This window comes from Takifugu rubripes, chromosome 22, assembly GCF_901000725.2.
Source record: "Takifugu rubripes chromosome 22, fTakRub1.2, whole genome shotgun sequence".
Classification (NCBI taxonomy): Eukaryota; Metazoa; Chordata; class Actinopteri; order Tetraodontiformes; family Tetraodontidae; genus Takifugu; species Takifugu rubripes.
Genome location: NC_042306.1, coordinates 6,526,366 through 6,549,264, shown reverse-complemented (window position 1 = coordinate 6,549,264; position 22,899 = coordinate 6,526,366). Strand labels below are relative to the sequence as shown.

General features: G+C 40.6%; 1 protein-coding gene across 1 annotated transcript in view; it reads left to right on the top strand.

Annotated features, from left to right (window-relative positions):
- The window catches only part of tpra (translocated promoter region a, nuclear basket protein), a 58,403-nt gene that overhangs the window by 28,638 nt on the left and 6,866 nt on the right, over positions 1-22,899 (top strand). Inside the window, exons 23-45 of the mRNA XM_029831116.1 lie at positions 3,483-3,623; positions 4,062-4,178; positions 4,258-4,461; positions 4,963-5,144; positions 5,222-5,369; positions 5,479-5,616; positions 6,159-6,290; positions 6,419-6,549; positions 11,037-11,247; positions 11,324-11,440; positions 12,022-12,135; positions 12,209-12,313; positions 12,488-12,679; positions 14,062-14,100; positions 14,348-14,521; positions 14,750-14,861; positions 14,986-15,182; positions 16,936-17,006; positions 17,080-17,276; positions 17,360-17,527; positions 18,854-18,963; positions 22,429-22,515; positions 22,682-22,888. Coding sequence (XP_029686976.1) covers positions 3,483-3,623; positions 4,062-4,178; positions 4,258-4,461; positions 4,963-5,144; positions 5,222-5,369; positions 5,479-5,616; positions 6,159-6,290; positions 6,419-6,549; positions 11,037-11,247; positions 11,324-11,440; positions 12,022-12,135; positions 12,209-12,313; positions 12,488-12,679; positions 14,062-14,100; positions 14,348-14,521; positions 14,750-14,861; positions 14,986-15,182; positions 16,936-17,006; positions 17,080-17,276; positions 17,360-17,527; positions 18,854-18,963; positions 22,429-22,515; positions 22,682-22,888 — 3,294 coding nt within the window. The remainder of the gene's footprint in view (positions 1-3,482; positions 3,624-4,061; positions 4,179-4,257; positions 4,462-4,962; positions 5,145-5,221; positions 5,370-5,478; positions 5,617-6,158; positions 6,291-6,418; positions 6,550-11,036; positions 11,248-11,323; positions 11,441-12,021; positions 12,136-12,208; positions 12,314-12,487; positions 12,680-14,061; positions 14,101-14,347; positions 14,522-14,749; positions 14,862-14,985; positions 15,183-16,935; positions 17,007-17,079; positions 17,277-17,359; positions 17,528-18,853; positions 18,964-22,428; positions 22,516-22,681; positions 22,889-22,899) is intronic.

The following is a 22,899-nucleotide window of genomic DNA, read 5'->3' as shown; positions in this document are numbered from 1 at the left end:
TTTTGCGAAAGCCGAAAAAAGCTTTTAAAGATTTTGGAACTCGGTGCACACATGAGGCGCACCACATTATAAGGTGCCCTGTCCATTTTGGAGAAAATGTAAGACTTTTAAGTTTTCTTTATGGTCGCGAAAATATGGTACTGTCTGCACTGAGGCTTGAACCAAGAACCCTCCACTTCTCAGCCCAGTCCCCATGGGTCTGAGCTACCACCGGCCACTGTAATTTGTTTGTATTTTAGGAAAAGGAATCTAAAGCTTGCACACTTTAAACTACAAAAATCCCACGTTGATGATTGGTCTTTTTGGCTTAGGGAAAGGGGTGCTGTGACATTTCATACCAGGTTGCTTGCAGGGTCATTCGACTGAAATAAACTGCTCGGCTTGCCTGCTATGAAGGCATCCGGCATTGTCCTGCTAAATTACCCGAAGATGTTGATGTACAGTCCGTCACGTTCTGGTTTTGTCACTGGGCAGCTTGTCCTGGGGTAAAAAAAATCCTGTGGTAGAGGGGCCCATGCCAATATTCCTTTAGGAGGTCCTGAATTCCTAGCAACTGCCCTGGTGATAAGGCACACTTTTTTGTGAAAGGTGAGCGCACTGGCAAGATCCACACACATATGCGGAGGAGAGATTCATCGGCAGATTTTTGGGCACTGTGCAGGATAATTATTTATGGCCCGGGATGCATTGAGTGGTCTTATTATGAACTTAGTAAATTAATAGCTATATGGCCTCTCAGCACTGTTTTCCAGCACGCTAGTTGTACCCCCAATGCCCTCCACAGCCTTTTCTGTGTTATCAAAACCCTCTGACTCTGCCCAATGAGCCATGGCACATTTTTGTTCCGCTGAACTTTAAGTGACTTAAAATATTACAAGATGACTGGTGTCTAATAATGACTATAGCCTTGTCGAACTATTGTCCGGATGAACACATAGCTGCTATCTTGGTAGAAATTTAAGACATATGCAGACAAATTATTTTACAAACAAAAATGTATTTTCAAAACTTATTTTTAGATAATTTTTGGGGACTTACTCCCTTGCTTTGTAGCCAAATAGCCGGGGTAAGAAATTCAATAAAATAGTCAAATATCGTCCCTTTCAATCATTTCAGAATTGCCACAAATTCCTTCCTCCTTCACTGCATTAGCATCGAACATTGTTCCATCTCCACCGAGCTTGTATACTTTGCAGAGTGGACAAAATTGCAGAGTACACAATAACAATGCTGACCATCGATTTGCTGACGTCTGTGCTGTCCATTGTTTACCCCATAGCGTTCCGGTGGATAAAAAAAGGTGTAACGAAGTCTACGTGATAACATACGCGTAACATACACTGCTCAAAAAAATTAGAGGAACACTTTTTAATCAGTGCATCGCAGCCTAACAGTTGTTAATCAGTTTCTGTTGCTTTGTTGTTAATGAAATCAACAACAGGTGTATCAGAGGGGCAACAATGAGACGGCCCCAAAACAGGAATGGCTTTCCAGGTTGAGGCCACTGATACTTTTTTTTTCCTCCCCATCTCTTTTGGCTGATTTTTTACTGACTGACTTTCTACTGCTGTAGTTCTTCATTTGGCTTGGATCAACATCTCTGTTGATAGCATGGTGCGGTACCTGGACGCTTCAGAGGTTGCACAAGTAGTCTAACTCCTCCAGGATGGCACATCAATACGTGCCATTGCAAGAAGGTTTGATGTGTCTCCCAGCACAGTCTCAAGAGCATGGAGGAGATTCCAGGAGACAGGTAGTTACTCCAGGAGAGCTGGACAGGGCCGTAGAAGGTCCTTAAACCCTCAGCAGGATCGGTATCTGCTCCTTTGTGCAAGGAGGAACAGGATGAGCACTGCCAGAGCCCTACAAAATGACCTCCAGCAGGCCACTGGTGTGAATGTTTCTGACCAAACAATCAGAAACAGGCTCCATGAGGGTGGCCTGAGGGCCCGGCGTCCTGCAGTGGACCCTGTGCTCAATGCCCGGCCCCGTAGAGCTTGATTGGCATTTGCCATAGACCACCAGAATTGCCAACTACACCACTGGCGCCCTGTGCTCTCCACCGATGAGAGCAGGTTCAACCTGAGCACATGCGACAGACGTGAAAGGGTCTGGAGATGCCGTGGAGAACGTTATGCTGCCTGCAACATCATTCAGCATGACCGGTTTGGTGGTGGGCCAGTGATGGTCTGGGGAGGCATATCCCTGGAAGGACGCACAGACCTCTACAGGTTAGATAATGGCACCCTAACTGCTATTAGGTATCGGGATGAAATCCTGGGCCAATGCACTACGCTGGTGCAGTGGGACCTGGGTTCCTCCTGGTCCACGACAATGCCTGACCTCATGTGGCTAGAGTATGCAGGCAGTTCCTGGAGGATGAAGGAATTGATACCATTGAATGCCCCCCATGTTCACCTGACCTAAACCCAATATAACACCTCCGGGATATTATGTTTAGGTCCATCCGGCGCCGCCAGGTTGATCCTCAGACTGTCCAGGAGCTCAGTGATGCCCTGGTCCAGATCTGGGAGGAGATCCCCCAGGACACCATTCGTTGTCTCATTAGAAGCATACCCCGACGTTGTCAGGCATGTGTACAAGCATGTGGGGGCCATACAAACTACTGAGAATCATTTTGAGTTGCTACAATGACATTTTGTCAAAATGGACCAGTCTGCTGCATCATTTTTTCACTTTCATTTTTGGGGTGTCTTTGATTTCCCCCCTGTATAGGGTGATCATTTTCATTTCTATCAAATTATGTGGCATCATCACCTACTTTTTATCAGGAAAGATAACATTCAAGATCATTTCTCCCCCGTTTAGATCTGATGTGTTTTCGAAGTGATCCTCTAATTTTGTTGAGCAGTATATAAGAGGGAAGAGAGAAAAATGCCACGCACCTCTTGCCAACTGCTGGCAATGTGACCCAAATGTCGGGTCGATTGGCGTTATAATATGCCACATTTACATTCTGTTTTCAGTACGAAAGCAATATAAAGATTGCATTGTTGTTGACTCTTTTTGCAGGGCTTTTCACATTAATTCCCAATAATTGCTCTCTGCCAACCAACAACTATGTAATAGCTTCTATAATCAGTTCCGTATTGTGCACTAATTTCCTCAGCGGTATAGACTACCACATACAACATGACCCATTCAATATCATTCACTATTTACATTCACTACAATGTGTCCAAAGATAAGCAACTTTTTTCCCCATCACATTAAAAGTGTATTCATGCTAGTTTGTCCAGATAATTTTAAGTCCTTTAAAATGGACCATTGCTAGAATGGCAGAAATCTCTATATTCTAACTGTATTCTAAAATAATTGTAACCTTTAAATAAAGATTGTTGTATATTCATACAGGGACTGAATTTTGGAATCTAGAATTACATAAATGTAATTGTATTGGAACTGATAACATTTTCAAAGACTGCTGTACAGCCTGCCTTCATTTTCTGTTTTTTTTGTAGTCTCGCGGTCCTCTGGAGATCCAGGTGAAGGAGTCAGAGGAGGTGCAGAAAAAGTTGGAGAAGAGAATTTTAGAACTGGAAAAAATGAAACGACAGGAACAACAAACAAGAAGACGTGCCATTGATGAATTAGAAAAACATGTAATGCACAGATTTATGAAATAACTATTTAAGTTATATTTTTCACTCGTATTTATAGTGTCTTTGGCAAAATAATACATGCATTTTGTCTTTATTGGTTTTTGAAGTTATTTTTAAGGGATGCCAACACTAAATGGACAAAGATCACTTATTTTACCCCTTTTTAAAAAAATTAACTGTCTTCTCCAGTTTAAACTTTCATGTCGCTATTGTCAAATGAGTAACCTTTGTCTATTCAGGGCGCAGGCAGCTAGCGGATCATGGGGAGATGCCAATGAGTTGAGAAAGATGAGATCATGCTGAAGCCATACTAGCTCAGATATTGCACCTTTAATATCAGCTATAAGCATCTCCCTAGGAAAACTCGGGACCTGCGCACTCCTTGAGGCACTTATTTTGAGCATTTAAGGGGTTTGAGTGCTTTTCTTTTTTGTCTAGGTCTCTGATCTGCAACATAGCTTGAGGGCTAGCCAGAACAAGGAGCATGAAGCACTGGAGAGAGCTGCTGCTGCTGTTACTCAGGAGCAAAAGGCCATACAGGACAGTTTGCTACAGGTCTTCATACACATACATTGACTTATGTAATGAATTTTAATCTGACTACATTGCCTAAAGTCTCTATATCCTGATGTAGACAACTGTAGCAGCTGAGGCGCAGGCTAAATATGAAAGGGAACTAATGCTTCATGCTGCTGATGTTGAAGCCATTCAGAAGCTAAAGAAGAAAGCTGAAGAGGAAGCAGTAAAGCGGAGCGAGCTTGAGAAACAAGGGTCCAAGACCTTATCCCTTCTACAGGACAAAATGGCAGCTTGGAACATAGTGGAGAAACAGCTGAAGGTAGGAAGGCTGTAGTACCGTACTAGATTGGGGGGAAAATCAAGGGTTGGCAAATAATTTAATCAGATTCATCACAGGGCCATTGTGGATTAATTTACATTCTACACAACTATAAAACAGGTGAATCCAAGCAATCTGATTGGTCCTTAGCCATGGTACAAGTGTATATCACAGTTGTGCTTGATATTACTCGGCACTTAAGCAAAGACTGCAAACTCCTAGCAAGTATTGCTAACCTAACTGATGGTCTTTACATCACGAGATAAAATAAAAATGAAGTCTTGTAGATGAGGATAACAGTGCTGATGGACGTTAAGACGATGTCTAATCAGGACTTCAGTGCCGTTTTACCGGATTAATCTGTAACCTGAAATTAATCTGCATTAAAGTCCTAAAATTGACAGCCCTAGAAATAGATGTACATCATGTTTTTGAAATCCAGATACATTTAAAATATTTCACTGAGCCAACTAAGGTAAACAATATTTCTCTGTCCTTAAGGAGGATCTATTGAATAAATGTAGGCAGTATGCAGAGATGGAGAAGCAGAATGCAATGTTGCACCAGCAAATGGATGAAATGGCCTCCAGGAATACCCAGATAGAGGAGCATCAGCTGCTGCAGCTTCACCAGACCTTCGGCGAGGAAGGGAAAACAGCTGAGCAGCTGCTAGAAATACTCAGGTATTATTGCCTCAGGTGACTGTGTCTGCAATGAATATGATGTAAATCATTAATGTTATAATTCCTGGGCATTTTAGATTTGTGCGACAGCAGAAAGACATAGTCCTGGCTCAATGTGAGGTGTCAAAGAGAGAAGCCCTTCGCTACAGAGGGCGAATGGAACAACAAAACAGAGAAATTAAGGAGCTGCAGGAAGCGCTAAATGCTGAGAGGATGAAAGTGCAGGTTGGACATATTTTTATTTTGCATTGTTTTTTTTAAAATGTATTTGCTATTTAGTGATTAACCTGTTCCAGAAGATAAAAATGGTTAATATGTATTTACCATGGATAAGGTTACATCAAGAACACTGGCAGTGCAGGAACAACAGCTGAAGAAAATTGAAGATGACGGTGTCCTCCAAGAAACAAACAGGATGTTAAAAATGGACAAAGAGAAAGTGGAACAGGAATTACTCCAAGCTCAATCTAGAGTAAGACTCATTTTATTGATGTCCAAAAGGCAAATTTGCAGTGAAATGTACATTTATAAAATATTGTCCTTGATTTCTATAGATGGCATTGTTGGATATATACATATGTTTGACCTGAAGTGATATTGGGTTTAAGTAGTGATGGAATGTTGCTAAATCAATTTTTTTTTGTCTTTTGTCTCATTATGTCGTCTCTGGATGAGACAACTTTGCTTCCACCGACCTGTCTGTGATGACTTCTACAGTTGATAATCTTAACAACCGTTGTCTGTTAGACAATGGGACACTTTGCCTTTTTGTCAGTTCCATTATAGCTTAGATTCTTTTTAGCTTAATAGTTTCTGTACCGTTTTTTGCTTTCTGTGATTTTACCACTGTTGAAAATGTTTTTATCTCTATGAAAAGAAGTGTATGGTTGATGACGAAACACAGTTATCAAGATAATTTAGAAAGTACATTCATCCATTTAAGCTTCAACTATATAACACTTGTTAATGCTTAATTGCCAATGTAAATGATCTCATATCTTATTTTTCCATCAGGTTACAAAACTCCAATCTGACATCAACCCATTACATCACTCGTTGTCTGTGCTATCAGAGAAAAATGGCTCGCTTCAGGCTGAGAAGAGGTTGCTTGAGGAAGATCTCAAACGCTGGAAAATAAAAACTCAAGTAAGGACAGTTTGTTCAAATTCATAATGATTTATAAATGTGAACGATTAAATGGTTCCTGTCAAGTCTCTCATATTACTCATTTTTCAATTCTCAAGCTAATGTTATTGAATTCTTGTGTTCTTTAGCAGCTGATTAGTCAACAGAAAGACAATGATACTGAGGAGAGACAGAAAATTGCCTCTGAGAGACGAGACCAGCAGAGGCACATTTCACAGTTAATTGAGGAAACCACCAACCTGAAGAATGAGCTGTCAAGGTACACATACCTACAGTAAGATTAAATTTCATGTGAAGACAGTTATGCACAGGTATTTGCATGCATTATTTGTCTTTTGACCTCTATGTTGTTGTGTATGAATGTGCTGTTATGGTTATTTGTAAATCCCTAAAAGCCATTCTGCTATTGGGTATGTGAGTGAAAGCGTGAATGAACACTAGTAATTTGAATGGTCAATAAGGACTAGACTAGTGTTCTATAAGCAATGTTCCCTCTAAGCTGCGCGCTTGTGCAATCGCGCACTGCTTGCACATACTCAGCGCACAAGAAAATCTGTGCAGCGCACAAAATAAAATTAAAAAGAAACATATTCATTAATATCTAATTTTAGAACTGATATAATCTAGTTAATTAGACCAGTAATATTGTTTTCTGTACTATTGCGCAACGTAACTCAATGAGCGACAGGTGTCCAGCCAATAATACATACGATACAGTTCACTTACGCTACGCAGCCAATCATAGCATTGACAGTGTTTGCGTATGTGCCCTGCCTTTACTCACCGTGCAGGTTAGCTAGCTAACAACAGTGCAGCGGAGTTAAGAGACGCAAATGCTAATCCCTTATCATGGCGAAACGAACAGGCAGAGACACATCCACTCATCAAGTAAAAAAGAAATGCGGTTCTTTTAAAATGGAACCGCTGTCGGAGTATGTGCAAATAGAACAAATCAAATCAATCTTTATTTATATAGCGTCTTATACAATCAAAATTGTTTCAAGGCGCTTTCCAGAAACCCAGGGCCTAACCCCAGACAAGCAACAGTGGCAAGGAAAAACTCCCCTTTAACAGGAAGAAACCTTGAGCAGGACCAGGCTCATGTAGGGGGACCCTCCTGCTGATGGCCGGCTGAGTAAAGAGAGAGGAGAAGGAGAAGGAGAGGAGAGGAGAGGCACAGAGCACAGAAACACACACAAAAATACACTATACAATGGGTCAGCGGGGCCGGAGGTCATCATGCAGCTCCGAAGGCGGCAATACCTGTAAATAAATAGAGAGGGGGGGGGGAAGCAGAAAAACTACACAAGAATCAGCATAACTAGTCTGCTTGATGAGGAGGAGGAAAGGAGAGGAGAGGAAACCATGACCCAGTGGGGTGACAGATGCCTGTCAGGTGATCATGTTTCCGGACCCCAGCAGCCTTGGCCTATAACAGCACAGCTAAGATGTGACCTAACGATTAGACGACCCCCTAAATATGATAATTTGTCTGTCTATGATAGTAACTCCATCGCTACTTAAAAGTAGCGATGGAGTCAGCCTCCCGTACCTGGACAGGGAGCTGGTTCCATAGCAGGGGGGCCTGGTAGCTAAATGCTCGGCCCCCCATTCTACTCCTAGAAACTGTGGGAACCACAAGTAGACCAGCATTCTGAGAGCGGAACGGTCTGTTGGGCTGATAAGGTATCACTAGCTCCTCCAGGTAGGATGGAGCTAGGCCTCTGAGGACCTTGTAGGTCAAAAGAAGGGTTTTAAAAATTATTCTAAATTTAACGGGCAGCCAATGAAGCGACGCCATTACAGGAGTTATGTGATCTCTTTTGTCAATATCTGTCAGAACTCTGGCTGCAGCATTTTGGATCAACTGGAGGCTTCTTAAAGAGTTCTTTGGACACCCTGATAATAAAGAATTACAGTAGTCCAGCCTGGAAGTAACAAATGCATGGACTAACTTTTCAGCATCATGCCACGTCAGTAGCTTCCTAATCTTTGTGATGTTCCTCAGGTGAAAAAAGGCACTTCGAGTGACTAATTTAATGTGTGAGTTGAAGGAGAGATTTTGATCAAAAGTTACTCTTAGATTCCTCACAGAGAGACTAGATGTTACCATGAGATACCATCTAGAGTGATCATATGATCTAATCTATCCCTGAGAGGTTCAGGACCAAACACCATGACCTCAGTTTTTCCTGAGTTAAGGAGGAGGAAATTTGAAGACATCCAGGACTTTATGTCTTTAAGACAGGTCTGAAGCTTCACTAACTTCTCTGTCTCCTCTGGTTTCATGGATAAATAAAGCTGAGCGTCATCAGCATAACAATGAAAATTTATCCCATGCTGTCGAATAATGTTCCCTAAGGGAAGCATGTACGAGGTTAAGAGGATTGGTCCAAGTACAGAACCTTGAGGAACCCCATGGCTAACCCTACTGTATGAGGAGGGAACACCATGGACATGAGCAAACTGGTATCTATCAGATAAATATGATCTAAACCAGTCTAGTGCTGTCCCTTTAATCCCAATCACATGTTCCAGTCTCTGTAACAGGATGCTGTGATCAACTGTATCAAAAGCAGCACTGAGGTCCAGCAGAACCAGCATAGAGACCAGTCCATGATCTGAAGCCATGAGAAGATCATTAGTAACTTTAAGAAATGCTGTTTCTGTGCTGTGATGAGCTCTAAAGCCTGACTGAAACATCTCAAAAAGGCTGTTCCTCTGCAGGTGCTCCAGTAACTGAGTCACCACCACCTTCTCAAGAACTTTAGAGATAAAAGGAAGGTTGGATATTGGCCTATAATTTGCTAATATGTCAGGATCCAGTGATGTTTTTTTAATCAACGGCTTAATCACTGCCACCTTGTAGGACCGGGGTACATAACCTGACACTAAAGAACCATTGATCTGGTCCAGGATAGAACTGCCTATCAATGGTAAAACATCCTTCAACAAGTGTGTTGGGATGGGATCTAAAAGACACGTGGTGGACTTGGATTTCTGAATTAGCGATGACGCCTCAGAAAAATATATAGGGGTGAAGGAGTTTAAGGGCTCATTGGAGAACCTGTATGTTCCCACAGTCAGCACATCTGGTGATGGTCCAGTTGTTGGGATGGCCTGGTTAGCTTTCTCTCTGATAGCTAGAACTTTATCAGTGAAGAAGCTCATGAAGTCTTCACCACTAAGGGAAGAAGGGATACGCGGATCTAAAACACTGTGACTCATAGTTAATTTGGCCACAGTGCTAAAAAGAAACCTGGGGTTGCTCTTATTTTCCTCAATCAAAGAAGAAAAATAAGCTGTTCTAGCCTTACGGAGGGCCTTTTTATAAACTAATAGTCTTTCCAGGCTACATGATAGCTGTCTATTTTACAAGAATGCCACTTCCTTTCCAGTCTTCGCACTTTCTGCTTGAGGGTCCTGATGTGTGAATTATACCAGGGGGCACACCTCCTCTGATTTACTATTTTCTTTTTCAGGGGGGCAACAGAATCAAGCGTGATTCTCAGTGAGGTTGTTGCACCTTCCGCAATAGAGTCAACCTCAGCAGGGCTAAGATATAATGATTTACCCCTGAGGAAACACACGGTGGTCCTGGGATTAGCACAGGGATCACTTCCTTAAACTTAGCTACAGCATTATCTGAAAGACATCTGCTATAGTAAGACTTTGTTCTGAGGATAGAAGAATCCTTAATCATAAATGTAAAAGTGATCAAAGAATGGTCTGACAGGACTGGGTTCTGAGGGAACACTGACACATGTTCTACCTCAACACCATAAGTCAGAACTAAATCTAGGGTGTGGTTGAAGTTATGAGTTGGTTGGTTTATCTGCTGGAGGAAACCAACTGACTCAAGTAATGAGATGAAGCCATTTCTAAAGCTGTCATTTACAACGTCTACATGGATTTTAAAGTCTCCAATGATAATGACTTTGTCCGTTCTAAGGACCAAGTCAGATAAGAAATCAGAGAACTCAGACAGGAACTCTGAATGTGGCCCAGCAGGGGGCCGATATACAACTACAAACAGAAGTGGCTTTTCTGCCTTCCAGTTCAGATCGGTGATGCCAAGAGTCAGGCTTTCAAATGAACTGGAGCCATATTTTGGTCTAGGATTAATTAATAACTTGGAGTGATAGATTGCTGCTACTCCCCCTCCTCGACCAGTAACACGAGGAATATGATAATTAAGATGGGTAGGAGGAGTAGCTTCATTTAAGCTAACATACTCCTCCTCCTGAAGCCAGGTCTCAGTAAGACCCAACCTGCAGGCTATCATATTGGGCTATCGTTAGGCCAGTCTTGACCACGGTTTTATAGTCAGGACCAAAGATGCCCCTACATTTCTTCTATATCGGCCATACATGGAATCAAATAGAATCCTTCAAAAGAACAAATGAATTCCACAACTTTTGCGCACACTATAACTACTTCTGATTCACCGTTGCATTGGATATATTGAATTTAGTGATTATATTTCTAGTTTTATGCCTCATCACAAATGATCAATAATTGATGTCTGGGAACAATGCTTTCAATTCTTTGCAGCTGTTGCCATACTGTATGAATGCATCTTACATACCCTGCAATACAGACAGGCCCAAAGTGTATAGGAACATACTGAACTGTTCGGTGGAAAAGCAGTTCAGGTTTTTTATTTCAACCATCTTGCAGTTGTTCTCAGTTGCAGAGTGATCAGTGAATCTCTGAATATAATATAATTTAATTGGTGTGCCTTAGATCTACTGCCAGCTGTAACTCTGCTCAGGCCCAGTTGCAAAGCCTCAGAGACTCAATAACCCATCTGACAGCAGAGAGAGACACTCTCAAGAAGGACTTGGAAATCAAAAACAATGACATTATAGAGAAGAGTAAGACCATCACACAAGTGAAGAAGATTGGACGACGGTACAAAAGCCAGTATGAGGCACTCAAGTCCCAGCATGACAAGGTACACCTGTCATGAAAATACATTTGAGTGTGGGGGGAAAAAAAGTCAGATAATCTTGTAATTCTATTTTTCACAGTTGGTTGAGGAAATGTCTGCCAAAACAAAAAGTGTTGTGGGCCTGGACCAGGAGGAGAATAAAGCAGATAAGGAGCTCCTTAGGGTTAAAGAAGAGCTAAACTCACTCAAAGAAGAGGTGATCAAAAAGCCACATATTAAGTAATCACGGGATATTTCAAAAATAATAAAATAGAGGTATAACGCTGTAAAAATAAGCAGTCATGTTTTTAATTACATACTGTTGTAATGCCATCTTTATGTATTGTGTATATTCGCCCAGTAGAATGACAAAAATAAAACTGCCCATGACTGGAAGTCGACAAATTCGGTTGATTTATAGAATCCCAATCAAGAATTTTATGGATGGCTATCAAATTACTTAAAGTACAGGGGCCATTTAACCAAAATGTAGTATTGATGTTATAACAATATTTATTCTTGATCCAAAGATTATTGTATTATTTTTCATCACACTTTGATGTTTAACTGCAAAGCCCAATTTAAATAACATTGGGAAATTTTGTGATATGCAATAGTTGCAAGTTAAAACTCTACTGTATTGTCCTCTGTGCTGAAGAAGAAAATGTATGTCCGGATTATTAGTGCAGTCACTTTATTTTACACAATGGGATTTGGGTTTTATGTTTTACTTATTCCAGGGAAAAAAAGATCAGATTCTTACTTGACAATGTTAATGAAAACATTTCTTTCATTTAGGCCAAAAAAACCCTTCAAGCACTGGAAGAAGCACTGAAGGAAACCCAAGAATTGAAGGAAAAGTGTAAAGACATCCAAAATCAGTTAATCCAAAAACAGAACCAGCTGGCAGAGGTGACTCCAAAAATAGTAAAGATTATAAAAACTAGTTTCACTCCCAGGATCATAACCCCATGTGCATCTACAGGTTCAATCTAATTTGTCTGAGGCACGGAACCAATTGCGGCAGAGTCAGGACGAACTGGCTCAGAGCCAGAAAGACCTTCATCAGGCAAATAACAACAGCCAGCAAGTAGGAGCACTGCCTCTCAGACATCATTACAATTAGCAATCTGTAGAGCCCAAGAGCTACAGTCAGTGGAGGCTCTGGACTCTATAGTTCATATAGATTTAAAGTTTGTCTTAAGGTTTTACATGTGAATGTGGAAATACAGTCCAGCAGCTAACCACCTCCTCTTTTCTGTAGACACATAACCAGTTAAAATCAATCCAGTCACAAGAACTGGAAAGTCAAAGCCAGATTCAGCAGCTCCAGAGGGAGCTCCAACAGGCTAAGGAAGCACTTCAGCTCAATCTTGATAATCAGAAAGAGCTCCAACAGGGTCACACTGATGAAGTCACCAACTTTAAGACTGCTGTCAACCAAGCTGAGATTAAAGTAAGGCGTGATCTTTACTCTGCCGCTCTTTCAGCAGTCATGTTTAAATTGTGTTACGTCTGTGGATGACTTTTGTTTCAGATTTATTTGATGTCAAGTAAAGTATAATACCGTAATTTCTGGACTACAGAGCGCACCTGATTAAAGCCGCATAATCTAATTTTAGAAAGAAAATAATTTTTGTACTTATACAAGCCGCACCGGATTTTAAGCCGCAGGTACCCCACGTAGTAATATGAAAAATTTGATCGAAACATTCAGTACCGTTATTTGTTTTTATTACCGTAAGAGACGAGTGACAGACAGGTAAGAAACAACAGCCACTCTTTTCACTTGTATGTTTATACAGAGACCTTAAATCCAATTTTCATCACGGCAGGATTTTTTTAACTTTTCTTTTAATTTAATCCGCTTAGCAACATAAATACTGTATATTGTACCAGTAAATGCTTTTTTTTCAAACGGTGTCTGTAATGCAGCTACCTTAAAATATACGTTTGTATCAGCTACACACAAATTACGTTGTTTATGCTTTCTTACTCAAACAATGAACAATCTAAAACTCCCCGATGGCCCACCTCTAAAATCTTCTATTTTCATTGCGGTGGCGATTGCTTTTGCCTTCAGTCTGATTTGTACAGCGGAAACACCGTGGTGGCCTGCTCTGTGTGTTGACCCAGTCTTCCAGAAAGTTTTCATGCTTGGGCCACCTGCTATATTTACATCTAAAAGCTTTTGTCGTCTTTTTGCTTTCGATCAGTTCTTCAGGCAGGCGTCTCCACCTTCTCACCATTGATTACCGTAATGTATTCCAAGATTACGTGCGCCAGCTCGATTTCCTTCTTCAACCACCAGAGTGATCGCTTTTAACTTAAAAGCCGCATCATATGCTTTTCTTCTAGTATTTTCCATGTTGATGAGGGTTAGTAAAAATGACTGATTCACAATAGTTGTGATAGTGTGCCACAAAAAAAACATAAATAAGCCGCACCGTAGAATAAGTTTAAAGTGTAGAAAAAAAGTAGCGGCTTATAGTCCGGAAATTACGGTAATTGTATTTTTGTAAAGCCTTGTTCACACTGTCATCTGGTTGGTATCTGGAGGTTGGTATGGCGTTTCCAATACATGACTCGTCAGCAATGAGAGTGATCACATGGCACAACTAGCCATCATTGACTGCTCTCCTTGGTGTTGAAACACCTTTTGTATCAAAACTCCTGAGAAGTAATAGAGGAATTGCTTGAAAGCAATGCATGCAAAGCGTACAACTGCCTCACCCAGATTAGGGGGAGGTGACCTTATGACTAGGCTAAAATCATGTAGTGCAAAAGGGCTTAAGCCGTTAAAGTAAGCAAAAATAATCTATGGTTAACTTCTACCAGGTGAAAGAGCTTCAAGAAAATCTGGACAGCTTACAGAAGGTTGGATTTCTCCCTGTTTTTTCTGCCCATAAGTTGTATCGAGCATGCACAGAGAGTAATTGAACTCCTGCCAATGACAGAGCAACTTTGTGTTTGTAAACTCTTAATTAATAGGAGGACTACTGGTCTCTGACAAGTTCTGATTTGTAATTTCATTGTTTTCATACAAATTCTTATGCATATATTATTTGCTTTTTTGACTTTGTCTTCTTAAATGCCTAACTTGACTCACACAACTGATTTTTAGATCGTTGATGAGCGTGAAACGGATGTCAAGTGTCTTCAGGAGCAACTAGGAGAAGCAAAGCAGGCTACTGAAGATTGTAAAGCCACAGCAGTCAACCAGAGCCAGAGTTATCAGTTCCATCATGCCAGTGATATTTCACAGGCTGAAGACAAACTCATCAAACTTAAACAAGAGGTGGTTTGGAGTCCTTAATAATTACTTTTTGGTTTTGATGAGCCTACTATAGTAGTTGGTATCTTTAAATTTATTTCACAAGAACATCATCTTAACATTATCAATCAATGTTTACTAATTCTGCTGTCCAAAAATTGTAAACAGTTCATAATTTGTACAACATTTAAAACATACTATGTCTTAGTTTTGCTATACCAGTATGTAAAGTGCAGTGTTTTTTTTCTGTAGCTCTCTGAGGCCAAGAACAGGGAAGAGCAGCTCAGACAGCAGATTGCTGAAAAAGAAGAAAAAACAAAGAGAGTCTTCTTGGGAGCAAAAACCAAAATCTCTCAGCTTAATAGTAAGTTCAGCAACAATCTACAGCTTGACTCTTTGGAAATGGATGTATACAGAACCTAAACATAGAGAAACCTTTCAAAATTTACTATGGATCAGATACTTCTACCAGTGTTGTTTACCTACAGACTCCAAGGTACAACTCGGTCAGGAAATGGAAGAGCTGAAACAGAGCAAGAAGGAGCTGGAGGTGAGAATGAATGCCCTCAAATGTCAGTATGAAGGTCGTCTTCATCGACTCGACAGAGAACTTAGAGAACTGAGGGATGTCCGGTCTCATCATTCCGAGTTCAGTGAGGAACCACAGGACCACATTGGAGTAAAGGTACTGTAATCATGCTTGCCATTGATATGATCCTCATTGTCATCATCAATAACCATTGGGTTATCGACTTTCTTTCAGTGTAACTAAGCATGACAAACAGAGAACTCTAATGTGGTGCCTAAAACACATTAAGGCCCTTTAGTAACAGATAAACAACTGCGGAAGTATTAGTGCTTATCCAATCTTTATCAAGGAGCTCCCACATCAATAAGAGGGTTATTGTTGAGATGCAAGTGACCTAGTTTTTTGCTCACAGCCAAGAAAGAAAGTCAGGGCCTTATTGTACCAGGCTTCTGCGCTGGCAGTATGTTTGGTGTTTGCCTTCTTCTAAATTTGGATTTGGCTATCAGAAATGATTATTGATTAGCGAAGATGATTAGTTATTAAATGATTGGATCTAAGTGTATTAGATCACCTCAGGGGCACCACCCTTCTGAGAAGGGAAAGATAAATGATTTGTAAAATCAGTCTCATAAAATATACTAGGTCATTTTAGCACTCTGATTTATAATTAGCTTAACTAGAACATAAATTACCACACTAACAGCTAGTTAATTCTGTGCAACATTAAACTGACAGCATGTATGGTTACAAGATGTCTATTAACAATAAAGATAAAAACATATACTCTAATATATACACTCTAATAATATACGTCTATACAGGTGTATGCCAAAAGGGACTGCTGAGGCTTTGAGGCCAGGAACACAGAAGGTCTAGGGTGGTTGACTGTGTGGGATGCTAAGACCATTTTCTGGCTGATGTGACCTGTGATAAGGAATGTGTTTCATGAGGTACCAGGTTAGAGGAAGGATGGTTATTTTAGCATGCAAGACACCCTGAGTCTATTTACTGCAACTTGGCTAACACCAACCTTCCAATGTGGCATAACCAACTAAACCATAACCTGAGTATCAAACTGAGCACCACAACTCACTACAACACAAATACATTAGTGTGAAGTTTTTGCTGAGCTCGACTAGGCCCAGTAGGTAAGACTGCAGGACTGATAACACCAGCAGTCCTACTGTCTTGCAGTATCTTGGTAATTCCGTTGCAGGCTCTTGCGTTGCTTTGGTGAGGAAGGGAAAAACAGCTATTTTTGTTGGCAGGCTGTCTGAGACAGTTAGCCGCATCTCCACAGCTAGGGTTCCTTGGAAGTACTGAAGAGAGTGGAGGAGGTGGGAGAGGTAAGAGCTGAGAGACCAACGACCGAGCAGAGCCTTCGTATGCCTTGATGACCTCGGAGTTACATACCACTGGCGACTGTTGGGTCAGGTTTTCACATCTGAAGGGTTGTGGGACATTTGGGGTTCCAGTGATTTGCTTTGTTTTCAAGACAAAGAAAGCCATGTGGCCAACTTGGTTACACATGGCGAGCCTCCATTGCTCAGCCACTGGTCCCAACAACCTCTTTTACATTTTGATACCTTTGCTTTTAATAAAAGGCTTTGGAAAAGGCTTGAAATTACAGTATTTGCCTTTGCACTTTCTGTGGTTGTTTTCTTAATCTTCTGACTTTGTTTTCACATCACTAGTCTGATAACTTTGTCGTGTAGTTGTAGTGCACTAGTCATATGGAGGCAGTTATGAAAAGTTGTTTTACAGATGATAGCACCCTGAATCATGAGGTGGGCTCCTTTTGGACAATCACCCAGTAAATTATTAATTATACTTTTATGATGTTGTGGCCTGAGAATACCCCTCACTCAAGTTTTTCACTCAATATCTTAATGTTTTTTTTATTTTGTAGACTGGTGAGCAGATTAGGTCTTCAGAGCAGAGAAAGATATCTTTGAAAAGTCCTGCCCATGACAGGGGGAGGTAAATATAGCCTGTGCAAACTATTCTGAATCAATTCAAATATACATTTTTCCAAGCTTGGTTTTCTAATTAGCTCCAGTTTATCTGAACCTCCTACTGCTAACATCCGACCCACCCCAAGTACTCAATCTCCGGGCAGTAAGTCCAGCCCCACTCCTGGCAGTAAGGCCACACCCCGTGCAAGCATCCGACCAATGGTTACTCCAACAGTTCCAATCCCAACTCCTACTGCCACTGTCATGCCAACCACACAGACTGAAAACCAGGAGGGTAAGAATAATGATAGGTTAAGTTAAAAACATCAAACCTATAACTTGTAATACCTTAGCTTGTAATCCTTTTTGTCTTTGCAGTTGCAATGAATTCTGGACCCTCTGCACAACCCTCCAGCTCCACTCAGCTCACGGCTATAACTGCACCAGCTAGCATCCAGACCACAGCCTTTGTTCAGCCAACACAGCAGCAAATGGGCTTCAGTATGGACATGGAGCAACCCTCTACTTCATCTTTTATAAGCCCAGGCAAGCAGAATCCTGTTTAACTACCGTATTTTCACGACCATAAGGCGCACTGTATTAAAAGGCGCAGTCTCAGTTATGGGTGCTATTTCTGTATTTAAAACATACATAAGGCGCACCGTATTATTAGGCGCATGCTGAAACATACAGTAAAAATGACAACGGAAGTAAAACGGTGAGTTTCGACACATTTATTGAACAAAATATTCATTCTTCCGCCACAAAACCATCAAAGTTTTCATCTTCTGTATCTGAATTAAACAGCTGCGTTATTTCAATGTCCCAACATCCCGAATTCCTCTTCTTAATCATCTGAATCGGACTCACCGACCGGTTCCGGTTCAGCATTGATTTTGTGAAAGCTCTTACAATACATGAAGACGGTATCATAGCCCATGCATCTACATTCCACCTGCATATGGTGACATAACCTGCACGCCGCTGCCTCATAGTCTTTGTGAAGGAGTGTTCGCCTTCAGTCATCCAACGCTCTGTCTGTTTCTGTGGCAGCCGAGAACCACGGTGAATGCCGACTTCTCGTGCCCCGTTGTGCATATCGCAACCGTGCTGGTCCCCTTTTCTCCACTGTGTGGGTCAAAGGGATGTTAAAAGTCAGAGAGATCTCATCCATGTTGGTGATGTGGCTGGGCACGGTTATCTTGTCGCGGCAGTAGGTGCGGAAGATGGCCGCCCTCTCCTGGCAATCTGCGGGCAGCCGCTGCGCAACAGTTTTCCTCGCGCGTATGAAGAGATGCCGCCTCCTCATAAAGCAAAAACACTAAGATTGCTCGATTGCCATTTTCAGCCGCATATTCGATGGCCTGCAGTTTAAAGTAAGCCTCATTCATAAGCGTCTCGCTTGACCGGCGCCAATTTAGGGGATCCTTATGCCGCTAAGCGTTTACCGTAGTGCACCCACCAAAGGCGCACAGCAGATTTTGGAACTCAGTCCACACATAAGGTGCACCATATTATAAGGCGCACCATCGATTTTTGAGAAAATCTCAGTGTTTTAGGTGTACCTTATAGTCGTGAAAATACGGTAGTAGTGATGAGCAAGACAGGCTTGTCAACACATAAGCATAAGCAATTTTATGATTTACATGTTTTTAATATAATCCTAACTAAATAATTCCAATTATGATTTAAAACCGATCAATAGAAGCCAACCATGAAATTACTAAATGTTCTTATTATAGGCTGTTCCTTACCATTGTATGCCACATCTTGATTGATTAGTTTCAGATCCAACAAAGGATATTTGTTAAACTATATTTAAACACTGATTTTACACTCTGATTGTGTGTGACTTGATTTCATGATTTTTAGCAGGTTCAAAGCGAGGAAGAGAAGAGGACAATGAGGAGAACAGATCAGAGAGTTTACATACAACCACAACTATTAAAAAATCACGACTCAATCCAACACCCTCACTGCAGGTAAATATGCTATAGGTAGGTGTTTAAAAGTGTTAAACAATGAACAATGTCTAACTCTAAAATGTCTATGTATAAGGTGTGAGGTTAGTTGTTATAGTTAAAACAATTTTAACTCTGCTCTTTGACACAAACATGTTTGCTTTTGGGTCTTTTGCTATACATGTTGTGGCTGTGTTGCAGGTAATTTTTCATCATATTCATTTTGTAAGGTCTCAAAATCCCTTGGCATTAATGGCACAATCTATTTTAAACATGCTTTGCTTTAGCTTTAAAGATGTATCCTATATTTTTGACTTCTATTAGTATCTCTTCATATACCACATGAAAATGCATGTATTATGTACCATTTAACATGATTTATGTCATACATTTCTGGATCTTTAGATTGAATTTACCATTATATTCGTGACTTTTTGAACAGAACATAATTTTCTGATCATAGACAAGGATCTGACATTGCTCACAAGATGTACACTTTTTTTTTTTTTTAAAGTTCTTTAGAGCAATTTGTTGGGACAAAATTTTCAAGAACAAAGTAACTAATAAATCCTAGCCTAGATTTGAGTATTTAGTTGCAATTTGGCTTTTTTTTACCCAATATAATCAGGATTCACATTTAGTCATATTAAAGCATTTTCTTATATTGCAGTTTTAATAGTTTACACATTAACATCTATGCTGCTTTTGAAGGGGTGTCAGGCAGTAGGCTATGGAGGCTACTATCAAACAAAATTCCCACTGTGATAAGTCTAAAGGTAGCTAAAGTACGGCATAGAAAGGATGACAAAGACAAGGCACAATAATGGTAGGGAAACAAAGCAAAACTACAGATGAGCCCAGAGAAATGGGTCAGTTGTTTCTGAAAATAAAGCTAGCTGAGATCCATCACCTGAGCTTAAATGTGGAAACCAAATTCATGTCTATCTCAGACACTGTGTGCATCATACGCATCCCTCTTGCTGCTGTGACAGGGAAGTTACAAGCATAAATGAACATGATGACAACTAACTTCATTGGAGAATCTGTGCAAAAATCTGAACGCTGGCTTGAATGAACAATGCAAGAAACTAGCAGAGCTAGAAACCTGTTCAAGATGCCAGAACGTTGGAATCATCAGTATCCCTGAACGAGCTGACAAATAGATGTTTGGAATTCATCAGCAAGTTGATCCTAGCTCTGCTTGTACAACACTGTACAATTCCGTACTCGTAGATGGAGTGCACCATTCCCTGCGTCTGAATGGAGCTTGCCAAAAGCCGCTCATAGTCGGACTCCACTACTACCAGACCTGCGAGCCTATCCTCAAACTCGCTGGACAGAAATCCACATTGAAATACAAGTGGATGAATTTTTTCCTCTATCGAAATCTGACAACAGAGGTTCTTAACCATTGCAGTGTGTGTAATGAAAATTAGTTGGCCTCTGCTACTGTTTTTCCTTCACTCGGCTAGATTTTGTGACCATGGATGTGTCACCAGGATCTTTAATAACCCAGATGAAACGGAACACTTTCCCCATGATAAATCAATCAGCGTTTTTATCTGAAGTCGACGGCGGCAAGAACAGGCTCACAGGACCTTGCCACACAGATCATGGACCTAATGAACTTCCTGACCCATTGTTGCCAACTTCTTGAAATTTACCACCCAGGAACTGATACTAGGGGATGCTTGGGGAAAAAAAGAAGAAAATTTAAGTGAGTGAGACTTTAGTTCTACTAATTCTTTGATAATGCATCAAAGATAGTGAAAAAAGGCAAGGCATATAACGCAATAAAATAAGGTCTAAAAGGCAAGTGGATTTGCTTCCAAACATCATACAGTACACAAGCATACAAAATGGCCCACAGGATTATGCACAAACAACACAGAGACACTTGAAGCTGCTTGCCTTTCCACTGGAAGAACCAGAGTCAACCAACGGAGAGAGTTTCAGAGACATGGCTTTTAGAGTGGATGGGATGCCGCAGCCCGGAGGGCGAGTGAAAAACTTCAGGTATTCTGTTAAAGACAGACTGAGGAATCATGGATGTGGACTTATACCGCCCGGTATAAAAACTTTAAATTCGAGACTGTGGTGTGAATGTTTATTTTCTTTCTAAGCTCTATACAGAGCATCAAATCCCTGGGGGGATGGGGGCAGCTTTATATTTTTATTGTAAGAATTGGACTAGTAGGATGGTGGGGATGGGTTTGATTCAACTTTTACATTGGGCCTTTTTGGAGTGAAAACAACTCCAAGGCCAAGGCCATGGTTCTCCACCAGAAAAGGGTAGTTTGCCCACTCCAGGTTGGTGGAGGAGTTCAAGTATCTCAGGGTCTTGTTCATAAATGAGAGAAGGAACACAAATGCATGATTACAACAGATAAGAGAATCCAAATAAACCTTGGGTGCTTTCATGACTTCATACCTCATATCAGCCCTGAAAGCACCCAAGTTTTATTTGGATTTTCCTATCTGTGGTAATCATGCATTTTACACCTATTGTATTGAACAATGCAATTTTTTTTCAAGCTGGAGAGAAAGGGGTTTTATTGCTTTGATAAATGTTTATATTGAGGGTCATTTGGCCTTACAGTAGGCTCTTGGTCTTACAATTAATATAGCTTCCAGGTTCCCATATTTTCTGTTAAATACATTTGAGACGCTCTGTGATAGCTTATATTCAAAAATAAGAATGTAAACCTCAGCATGTAGCATTAAATGTTTTTTTCCCCACATCAAACCATATATGAGAACATAGTGTGAATAAGGCTTCACCTGAAAAATTTAAAGAGGCTTGGGAGAGAGAGTTAGATAGTGAACCCCCAGATGAGATGTGGGAAAATTGTAGAGACCATTCATGATAGTTTAATTAATGCAAAACACAAATTAATACAATTCATGATAGTACATAGACTACACTATTCTCCCCCCAGATTGCAGAAAATATTCCCATATATGTCATCCCAGTGCATTAAGTTTCAAAGTGAAGAAGGAACTCTATCCCTATCTATTCTTGTCCTCCCATAGACTACAATCATTTTGAGTTCTTTGAGTTTTTCACAAGGCGTTTAATCACCGATGTAACCCAGCCTTAATGAGTGTTTGCTGTGGCCAGTTTGGATGATATGAAACTCTGTTTCCCTCTCAACCTTTTGGGCCAGAAATCTAGTTTTACAATTCTGGAAATCAATCAGATGTTTTGCAAGAGCCTTGGAATGTATTGAATTTAAAGAAAATGAGGTGCATCATGTCTGCCAAAGAGCAGCCTTTTCTTGATTAAATGTCTAAAAGCGTGTAATACCAATCTGACGAGATTGCAGTTACATATGTCCTATGTTCTGTACTCTTCTGTGTAGCACCACCAACTGTTAATCTGTATCTTTCTTTATGAAAATAAGAAAAATACCTACATTTAGGTTATTTGCTATATTTTCTTGTCAATTATTGCAAACATAACTGTAATCTGTATATTTCTTGAAGGAATGTGAAGAGAGTGAGGAGGAGATTGAAGATAACCAAGAAAAAACAATGGTATTGGATGACAGTCAGGTCATTTTTTCTGCACAGGTACATCCAGCCCACTGATTTACTAATCAGCTGTCTTTTATGAACCTTTAATATATTGGTTTTCTTGCGATTCGTTTTTTTTTTTTTTTTATTGCAATTACAGGCACATTAAAGAAATTGGCATAAAATCCAGTAGTTAATAAAAGCATGTCTTATTTGTAATTAGGAGCTTTCTGAGGAGAATTATTCCAGCCAAAATGAAGAAAAAGAGATCCTTGAGCAAGATGGAGCCTCACAATCTGTTCCCTCTGATCCCTTGTCACAAAACATTGCAATTGTGGACATGGACAGCAAGAGTTGTGAAAGCAAACAAAGGGAGAAGCATCAGGACGTTATTGAAGAGGCACAACAGAAGGAAGACCAGGAAGGGGAGGTGCTGTTGGT